The 10,952-nt window shown below is 36.1% G+C and overlaps 1 protein-coding gene across 1 annotated transcript; it reads right to left on the bottom strand.

The window, feature by feature from the left end:
* Nucleotides 1–3,472: 3,472 nt before the first annotated feature.
* On the bottom strand, nt 3,473–10,768 carry LOC116166935. The gene is made up of 2 exons (XM_031482149.1): nt 10,550–10,768; nt 3,473–4,635 (listed from the first exon to the last, which is right to left on the bottom strand). Exon 2 carries the CDS (start codon nt 4,591–4,593, stop codon nt 3,622–3,624), a length of 972 nt encoding a protein of 323 aa, XP_031338009.1. The 5' UTR covers nt 4,594–4,635; nt 10,550–10,768; the 3' UTR covers nt 3,473–3,621.
* Between the last annotated feature and the right edge of the window lie 184 nt (nt 10,769–10,952).

Here is a 10,952-nt window from a genome sequence, read left to right as displayed (position 1 = left end):
TTTTCTAATGCAGGAGAGTGCCTTAAACGAGGATATATCATCATTGGTGGAATAAATCCACTTGTAGCGCTCATGGCACAAAGAGCAGTAATGTTTCTGCCCCGTTCCCAACTTGTTATAGAACCATCACGTCGTTGACCTTTTGCTGCTAAAACCTTACCGGGTTCTTGAACGGTTGTAAAACCACTCTCATCGGCATTATATAAATGTTCTTGGGCAAAAAATGGTACTTTTCTATTAGCTCTCCTAAGAGTTTGTAAAAATGATCGACTTCTTGTTTGTTAAACGCTGTAGCCCTGTTCATACTTGTGCCTTCCGCTTTACGAATAGATAAACCATTACGCTTTAAAAATCCTTCAAGCCAATCTCTACCTGCCGTTTTCATCAATTTGTTGAAGTTGTTCTTTACATTATTCCTAGTTGCGTACTCGAAAGCCATTTTTCGTACATCCATTGCCGTACAACCGTAGAAAATATTACTCTTTCTTTCTCTTGTTCTATTGTAAAAATAGGCTTTCTTCCAAGAGAGGGATCAGAAGTCTCATTTTTTTTAGCCTTTCCTGTAAAGTAGAGTATGGAACGCCAGTTCTTCTAGCAGCTTCTCTGATTGACACACTGCTGTTTATTAGTTCAATGGCTTTTTTTATATTTTGCTGGTCCCAATTCGCCCGCTCAGTGAACCTGATTCGCTTTCGTGGCGTGGCATCTATAAAAGCAAATTTTATTAGCAAAAGCTGCAACACCCTGAATTGGTGTGTCGCTTTTTTAACTGACCCTAATTATTTGGGTGGTAAAGTACCTACCGTAATGCACCGGAGTACTAGCTCTGCATGAGCGGATATCCCTCTTTCTCAGGACCAGTGGGCTAATGGGTAATACTAAAGAACAACTCTAATTCGACTAACACTTATATTAACCTAACGCTACAATAATTACACTTTAATTGTGGATGCTCGAATAACAGACGCAAGAACTGTCTACCGCCGCAATGTCAGAACGCAATCACTCACGACCCGTTGAGAGATTTACAAAATAGGTAGGCCTACCTTTCTGATGCCGGCGCCGTGTATCGCAGTTTCTTCGGAGTTCAGCTGACGATGATGCCTTCCCCCGCAGTGTCGCAAAACCACACGTTTCGATGACACAACACGTGCACTTTAATTCGCGGCAGGCAAAAAACGAAACGTCGCCAAAATCACGCACTCTCGCCAATTAACCAGAGACCGCTGGATTCTGCCGCGGTTTTTTAACGTGCGCTGCCGAAGACGGCTACTAGCGAACTCCTTCCGTTTCCTCCTGGTTCACCAAGGGAAAAATTACCACACCTTGGATCTTGCCGCCACACATGGTATCACCGTTGACCGTAATAATTCACAATGGCCCGGAAACCCAATCGGTTGCATTGGCAGGTCCATGGCCTTACATGCGGAGGCGTATTTTACAAAGCAGGGTGTCCACAAATTTAATCTAACTATTTTACTTATACCTATTTAACTTAAAAAATACTATACACAACTCGCCACACGGGTCCTAATAGTAACCGGTGCGTTACAAAGCTTAAAGCGATAAACAGATTAACATAACATGTATGTTACGCGCAGTTGGGGTATTTACGGTCAACTGGCCGGTATAGCCCTCACACGTCGGCCGCTATAACCCCAAACAATGCGTTTCATTTGAAAAATTCTTTCCGACATTAACATGGTAGGTAACACTAAACCATAAATTGGTTTCACATACTAACTATTTTTACATTAAAAAAGCACTTAGTTAGGTAGCTAAATCATAAACAGAACATACGTACCTCTTATTTTGCCTTGTTGAAATATTATAACAAATTGGCCTACAATCTTTAATGATTCACTGTCACCATTGATTAACATATAACGAGGAAGATAGACAACCGCAATGTGAAATCGTGAGCGTACGCTTCCTCCTCGTTTCTCCCCTCTCGTCAAAAGTAACGAACCTGTACGCTAGCGACGTTTACAGCTCTCATGCAAACACAACTGAAAAAGCAGATATCGCGTATAAGATTTCAACATCGACGGGCGGCCCGTATTCAGTTAAAATTGCCGTATAGTGGAGCGAGATCGGACAAAAAAATGTACCAAAAATTTTTTTGAGGTATAACTACATGAGCCGTACTACGTTTTGTAGGTGTTATAATTCCTCATCGGAAATGGCCATTCACGTCATTTTGCTGTGGTCATGACATTTTTTATTTACAAAAAACAAGAAAAAATAGAGTTTCAAAAATTCGCGTTTTTTTAGCTTCACATCGCCATATCTCAGTGACCACATAAGTTATCGAGGTTATTCTTTCAGTTTCTGAAAGATAATTAATGAGCGCTTCTAATGATGTATAATTTATAGTAAATAAAAACTATTAACATAGCCAAAACAATAAACAAAGTCGTGGAATTGCTTTATGCGTGGCATAAATTTTATTAAGCGAGAAACTTTTTTATTATTGAAAGAATGTGTATACTTATATTGTGTGAAATGTGGCCAATAGTCACAAATAGTTTTTTGTGAAAAAATTACTTAGATATGTATTACCGTTTTCTTGTAAATAATTTTGTACGTGACCGCTCTGCCCGCACGCCGCGCGCTATTGTAACGTGTGCAGAACACCGCGCTTACCTCGCGTGCCGTTGTACAATCTTGTACGCAAGTACTGTTAAATAAAATAGAAAACAAAAACAACCAAATTTACATATTATATAAATTATAATATATACCCCTTCGTGATCAAAACATTGACTTTAAAAAATTTAAAAAACGATATAAATTAATGCTTTCGCCTATCGGCTATTCCGATCTGCTTAAATGAGTAAAATAAATAATTTGTATCATTTTTTTGTAGATGTATGTTTTGCTGATAGACTTGCCTTTTATTTTTAAATGTGAAATGTTTTTAATATAAAATAGACAAATTAATTCAATTAAAACTACTCAAAAAGCCTTGAATGAAATTTGCAACAAATAAAATTTTACAAAAAATGTTTCATGTACAATTTCATCGAATTGAACCAATCGCTAAAACATTACAAAAGTAAATTAATTATGTAGAATTTTTACTTTACGGTGAGGTTTACAACCCTCCGCCGGCGCCGTACTACGACGTTTTGTCGATCCTGTTTCCCATGAAATTGACCTATACAATTTAATTTTGATTAAATTGTCCACAATAAACAGCTGATGATCTTCACATTGCTTATTAAACCATGTATCATATTTTTGTTTTATTTTAAGCACTAGAGAGTTTTTGATAATTTTCTTAACATCGTATTTGAGTTTATGCTTTTCAAATAAAGTGTTGAAGCTGTGTAGCATAAATGTCACAATTTCTGCAAAGTACTTATTTGGTTTGCTTAAATAGTTTATAGTATGCGTGGATCCATAATTTTTGTTCAATAAAAATAATTGAGATTTATCGTCAAGGCATTCACTTTCATCTAAAAATGCATTTTTGCATTTTTTACAATCGAATTTCTTTGATAGCTTAAAATATAGGTAACCAGCTACATACACATTTGTACAATCTTCTAATGTTACGCCGGTTTTTCTCGTACTTTCCAAATGAGTTACCTCTACCGCTCTTTGTTCGTCGTCGTCTTAATCGCAATCGTATTCAACTTCTAAATCATTGTCATTACAACTAGTGTATACCTCCCTTTGATAATCTTTGCTAGTAGAATTATTTGGATGGTCGTGGTTGTCATACAATTCCAAGATGTCGTCTGCATCTACTTCACAATTTGCTCCGTCCACTGGGGCTTGTAGACGAATATGCATGTTGTGTTGTAAAGCTATACGAAACTGCTTTACAGTTGGTTGAGCATTGTAGCCATTTCTATTTCTTATCACTGAAAAAAAGTTTTCTAATGGATCTTGATTGATTCGTGACGTCAGCATGTATTTGTAGTCGTCTTTTACAAGGGAGTCCCACAAACCCAGAATTGCTCTAATGGTCCACTGAAACCCTTCTATACAGTAAATGTTGTTTCTCGCCCGCCCGTTTTCAAAAATTTCAATTTTTTGGAAGTACTGCAATGCTTCGGCTAACCTTGTTGTTGTGAAGGTGTTGTAAGTTGATAATCCGCAATTATACGGATTTGCTGCTTTAACAACCCGACTATTCAAGCAGTCAAATGTGTCGTTGATGTATTTTAAAAATGAAGCCGTATTCTTTGCAGTTCTTGATCGAACCTCTCCAGTTTCGGCACATGTTGCAATTGCAGCTGCTACCGAGTGGCTAAACACCTGCACGGCATACTTCACTTTCATTTTTTGAAAGGTTGTTGGATTTACGTGCGTATCTGTAATTTTTAGCATTGCTCTCGTTACATTGCTTTTATGATCGATTTTATAAGTATCGACAAAATCGTGCCAAGATACTTCATTACCGTCTACGACAATTTTTAATTTTGTATTCATAAAATTGTTCCTCAAGCTTTTAATTAAATGGGGTGTATCAAAACATGTATATATCTCCATTCCATTTATAAAAATTTTAACGTTATCTTTTGAAGCTCCCAGGGATGCCAGCGCTTTTCGGTTGTTGCTTCCTTGGTCACAAACGACCATCCTTGGAACCAATCCAATATCTTGCAATTTTTGCAAAACTTTCTGCAACAAAGTACTTATTACTTCTCCCTTAACTGGACCTGACGATACGTAATAAGAAAAAGGCATCTTCCAATTACAAAATAACCCCCTCACAAAAAATAACAACGCTTGATTAGCTAATACATCTCTTCTTCCCAAATCACCATAATCTTGAAAACCTTCAATAAAATCGTGATAGTGGTTGTAATTTAATCCTTTTTTTAAAGCAATTTCATCATATAAAACCACGCATTGTTTTTCCGTGTTCGTCATTTGCTTTACTTTGGCGTTTAGTTTCTCAATTAGATTGTTATTTTCTCCAGTCTTTAAATTGTTAACTTTTAACCAAGTTCTTATCGTGGATACACTTGGCAATACAAAACCCAAATCGAGCATAAATTTATAGTTACTGGGCGATTTGTAGTAAAACGATAAAGCTAAACGTTTTTCTGATGGGGTCCAACTGGTCCTTTTACGGTGATATAATTGCATTTGTACAAACGTCTGTACTTCGGTAGATTTGTTTTTTAATTAACAGATCAAACGAACTTACCTAAGTGAAGTTCGATCTGGATTATATGAAGCCTTGTCGAAGTAAATAAGTAGAATAGGTAGTATCTCCGATGGCATCGAGTCTCACACAAATTCAAAGCAAATAAAAACCCCGCCCGGCCCTGCATACCTAATCCATCCTCTGAGGTTCCCCCGCATCGCATACCTTCAGTCTTCTTCAAAGCTACATTGTTGCAACCAAGGGAAATAAATAATAGGGTAGGGAAGGGACTTATTTACTTCGACAAGGCTTCATATAATCCAGATCGAACTTCACTTAGGTAAGTTCGTTTGATCTGTTAATTATATTTCAGCCTTGTCTCGTAAATAAGTAGAATAGGTAGCTATTTAAAGCAAGTTGCAACAATTTTCATTGGAAACATGTTATATTAATAATAATTAAACATACCGAACAGAATAATATTAGGCACACACTTAGAATTGATATGTACATAAACATTAATTCTAAGGATGGCAACAACATAATATGGTTATACATTTATTTTTCAAGATAACTTATATCTTAATAAAAATGTACCTATTTAATATGATAAATAACAAATCTGGAAAATATTTTCCTATACTAGCATTAGAAACAAGAAACTTAAAGATAAAAACTCATCATAATACTAACAACTAAGAACAGTCGTTGCAAAATTGTCTTTTTGAAGCAAAGGTCTGTTATAATGATTGGCAAAAACAGAGGATTTCTCCGACCAGCCAGCTGCAAGTCGAATAGAGTCATAAGGTACTCCCTTTCGCGCAGCTGCGGATGTCGCAGCATGGCGAGTACTATGAGCTGTAAATTGGTTCGTATCCAACCCACTCTTCCTTAGAATCACCTTTAACCATCTAGAAATTGTTTGAGAAGTGACATCTTTATGAGGTTTCTTAAAGGTGATAAAAAGATTTTTTGACGTCTGTCTTAAATTTTTGGTTTTATTTAAATACTCAATTAAGGTTCTAGCTGGACAAATTTTCTTATCTTGATTAAAGAAAGGCAAAAGAAGAGTAGGTTGAATGCGACCTTTGGTTGAAGTTTTAAGTTTTTTAGGTATTTTAACCTCAACTCTGTTTTCATTTATAATAATATTTTCAACTTCTATGTTGGCTAAAGTCTGTACTCTTTGACCAGTAGCCAAGGCAATAAGGATTGCTAATTTATATGTGAGGTCTTGAAGGCTTAATGTTTCATTAGACATAGATTTAACATATGTCAAAACAATAGAGGGGTCCCATGTGTAATTGTATCTGGGAGCAGTAGGTCTTAGACTATGGACCCCTTTAAAAAATCTCTTAATTCTAAAATCAGAAGTTAATTCTGGCCCCAAAATTTGAGTAAGAGCTGCTCTAAATGAATTTAAAGACGTATGAGTAGCTCCCTTTTTAAATTGAGTAGTAAAAAATTTTAAAATATCTGGGACAGAGGCTGAATAAACATTCATGTTTCGAGATTTTCTAAATTGCCACCACAGTTTAAGACCTGAATTATATTGTTGAATTGTAGAGGTAGTAATGGAGGCTAAGCAAATTTCTAGAGCTTCTTCAGGTACTGAACCAGCTCTCAGGGCTTGGAGGATAACACTCCTGCCACCAGGGAAATTTTTCGCCAAAGTGGATGAGGCACGTTCCTAAAAGAGAGTAAACGTTCGTTAGCCTCGAAAACTAAAGGTGTTGATTCTAATAATGATGTAAAAAGTGGGTACCATGGCTGGGATGTCCAGAAGGGCACAACGACAATTCCTCTAGCTTTTTCCCCTTTTATTTTTTGCAAAGCACGAAGAATAACAGAAAATGGCGGAAAAGCATAAAAGAAAAACTTGTTCCATTTTATCGTAAAAGCGTCCACTGCTATGCATTCTGAATCTCCCAACCATGATACAAACTTCTTGCATTTAGCATTCATTTTTGAAGCAAAGAGATCAACTTCTGGTTTCCCAAAAGTGGATATTATATCTTTAAACACCAAGTTGCTTATTTCCCATTCGGTTTCTTTGGATAATTTAAGTCTGGATTGTGCATCTGCTTCAAAATTGTCTTTAGACTTTATATAACTGGCATATAAATAGATATTTTTACCCTCGCACCATTGCCAAATAATACGAGATAATTTATTTAGGGATTGGTGCTGTACACTTCCCATCTTATTAATATAAGCCATGGCAGTTGTATTGTCAACTCGGAATAATATATTGCAATCTGAAGCATTTTTAGCAAAATGTTTTAAAACCAAATAAACCGCTTTTAGCTCCAAATAATTTATATGATAAGTTTTTTCACTTTCGGTCCAAAAACCATGTATTCTTTCCCCATTACAATATCCTCCCCAACCAGTATTCGAAGCATCAGAAAAAACTTCCATACAATAAGAATCTTTTTTAATCGAATTATTAGCTGTAGATAAATTTGTTAGCCACCATTTAAAATCTTCTTTGAGTATAGAGGATATTTCCATTTTTGCATTAAAATTGCCTGCAGATTTTTTTAAAGCTAAGAATTTTTCACGCTCAAAAAGTTTGGTATAAACCCAACCATATTTAACTGCAGGACAAATGGAACAAAGAGTACCAAGAAATCTAGCAAATTCCCTTATTCGACAATTTCGAGAATTTGAAAATTTTCTTAGCAATTTTAAAACTTTAAAAATTTTTTCCTCAGGTAGCGAAACAGTCATTGTTGTAGAATTATATAAAAATCCTAAATATCGAACACAAGTTGAGGGACATAATACACTTTTTTTGTAATTAACAATAAAACCCAAGTTTTGTAATAATTTGATAGTCGACATGATATTATTATGGCACTCCTTTTGGGAATTACCAAATAGCAAAAAATCGTCCAAAAATAGTACACATGTGTGATTTCTGCTCCTTAAATAGGCTAGTATTGGTTTCATGATCTTGGTGAATACTAAGGGAGCAGAGTTTAAACCAAAAGGTAGACAATTATATTCATAGAGCTGACTATTGAAATAAAATCTTAAATATTTTTTATGTTGTTTAAAAATTGGAATTAAATGGTAGGCGTCCTTAAGGTCTAATGTTGCCATAAAAGAGCCTTTTTGAATAAGTTTAGTCACAGTTTTATGATCCTCCATTTTAAAATGTGTAGTTTTTAAAAATTTGTTTAAAGATTTTAGATTTAAGATTAACCTATGACTTCCATCTGGTTTCGGAACTAAAAATATTTTTGAAGCATACTGATTTTTACATGGTGTTACTTTACTAATAGCTCCAATTTTTAAAAGGTCTTCAATAGACGAATTAATGGAACTTTTTTCCGAACCAGACCATTTACCATTTTTTACAAAACCATATTTTTGAATAGGCTTTTTAATAAAAGGCAACCTATAACCTTGAATATATGATAAAATAAATTTGTCATTAGTAATTTCATGCCACTTATTTACAAAATATTTTAATCTACCGGCATATACACTACTAACCCCTTGCTTTACCGTCGACGTCGACGGAACCTCTCTATCTGTGTTTTGGGCAGTTCCCTCGGCTTCCTTCCCGTCCGTTGATCTGGATGGTTCTTCTGCTGTTGGCGTTGGTAGGGATGAGGTCTCTTGTAATATTGTCCAGCTCGGGTGCTCCCCTGCAACTGAGCTGGACCCCTGGAGTTTAAATGAGTGCGACTGACAGGTTTCTTAGCAGTTTCCGGCTTAACCTGCTTAAGTTCCTCGCTTGACTTTTCCAGGTTTTTTGCAGCCTTTACTCGTTCTTCCAATGCTTGACCAAACAAAAAATTATCAGTAGGCGCAGCAGAGAGCGTATCTTTTAGATCCTTATTCAAATTTATAGAAATAAGATCTTTGCGTGTCATGGTGTCAAGACGGTGTAAATGACACAATAGGCGGCCAGCATTACTTAGGTATTGCATATATACGTTGTTGCCCCCCCCTTCTTCAGCTAGCATCAAAGTTAAGGCTTGGGAAATTGCTGATATGCTTGCAGTCACAAACTGCTGTTTTCGCACCAGGCGCTCATCTCTGCGAAGTATTTGAGCAGTTAAGGCTGCCTTAACCTCGGGATTTAACTGAGGTACCTCCAGAGACTTAAAATTTTCGGGTATTATATGTTTTTGGAGAAGAACTTGAATATTCTCCTCACTTAAACCATTCTGTAAAATATTACTCCAGCGAGGGACTACTGCCTCATAAATTGGAGGTCCTAAGACGGTCTTAATTATTGGCTCATCGCCAAGTATCTGCAAAACCTCAGAACTCAAAGATTTTCCTTTTGCTTCCTCTGATTGCACGATCGGGGGCTGAGGATTATTTTCTTGCTGTTCAGAATCATCTGAAGCAATAAAAGAGACATGTTAATTTCTAATTTGTATTAAAACAGAATCAGAACAATAAGCATATTAAAGTGTTATCAAAAACACATAATATCATGTCTCGAACAACAAATACATGCAGGTTGTACAAAAAATATGTTGCCAAAAACATAATTTCAAAATTAAGTTTATTTTTTCACTAAAAATAAACAAAGGCCACCAAAAACCAACAAATATATATATGTACTTATGTTACCAAAAACATAGGTACTTTGAACATTAAAGTATGTTGTCACCAAAAACAACAAATTAATGTAGGTAAGTATGTTACCAAAAACATACTCAAAATATTATGTTGTCCCCAAAAACAACAAGTATGTATGTTGCCAAAAACATACACTTTAAAATGTACGTCACCAAAAACGTACAATTTGGTACTTACTGTTTAACTGGTGGACATCCACCCTAACTGTTTCACGAACAGAGTGGCGAGGCGACAAATCACTATCATACGGTGAAAAATATGCACTCGCTTCTCCGGCAACATCGTCTCTAGAGCTCTCCATACTCTCCAAACGTTGCCATTTTTCCCGACTACTAATTTCATCTAATTGTCTCTGCATTTCGGCCAATCGTTTTCCTAAACGCCGATTTTCCCGTTCTCTAGATCGACTACGAGAATGTTGCCGTTTACGGCTGTGCTTAGGCATATTAACCTATTTATCTAATGAACAACACGGTTGAAAGCGGAGTGGTACGTAGCGGTCGACTCGACACACAAACGAAGACTGAAGGTATGCGATGCGGGGGAACCTCAGAGGATGGATTAGGTATGCAGGGCCGGGCGGGGTTTTTATTTGCTTTGAATTTGTGTGAGACTCGATGCCGTCGGAGATACTACCTATTCTACTTATTTACGAGACAAGGCTGAAATATAATTGAGATTGGGAGTTACTAATAGAAAATGAGAGCCTCTTTCGAAGTCGGGTATTTGTTAGTTTCGTATTTTTCAAAGCACTACTTAATTTTCGAATTTTTTGTTTTAAACCAAGTAAATTTTGCTCTTGATTTTGATTTACGTGTTGGACAATGGGCATACCTATGATGTCATCGAGAATAGTCGAACTAGAAAGGTGAACAGAATCATTATGACGAGTTTCTAGTAAATCTTGTCCCGTAAAATGTAAATTGTTTGAACTAGCGGCAGCGTACGTTTTATCACTGATAGATTTTTTAACTACAAGGTTTGAAACGTCTTCGATTAACCCATCAATTTCGAGCTCGTTACCTATGGTTTGTTATAGATTACTGTTTGAGAGAAAAGAAAAATATTCCTTACCTTTAAAACAATATCTCCTTGTCTTAACGTCATATTTATTTTAAGGCAGTGGCGTAACTAAGGTGGGCTACGTACCTTGGCAAACGTAAGTTTTACGCCCCCCCCCCCTCCACAATAATTGGCAAAGAGATTTTCTATTGCTACAAATTTTTAGAGAAGTGAA

The sequence above is a fragment of the Photinus pyralis genome, unplaced genomic scaffold (genome assembly GCF_008802855.1).
Source record: "Photinus pyralis isolate 1611_PpyrPB1 unplaced genomic scaffold, Ppyr1.3 Ppyr1.4_LG3b, whole genome shotgun sequence".
NCBI classification, from domain to species: Eukaryota; Metazoa; Arthropoda; class Insecta; order Coleoptera; family Lampyridae; genus Photinus; species Photinus pyralis.
The sequence above is the reverse complement of the archived record's forward strand: the minus strand, read 5'-3'. Positions and strand labels throughout refer to the sequence as shown.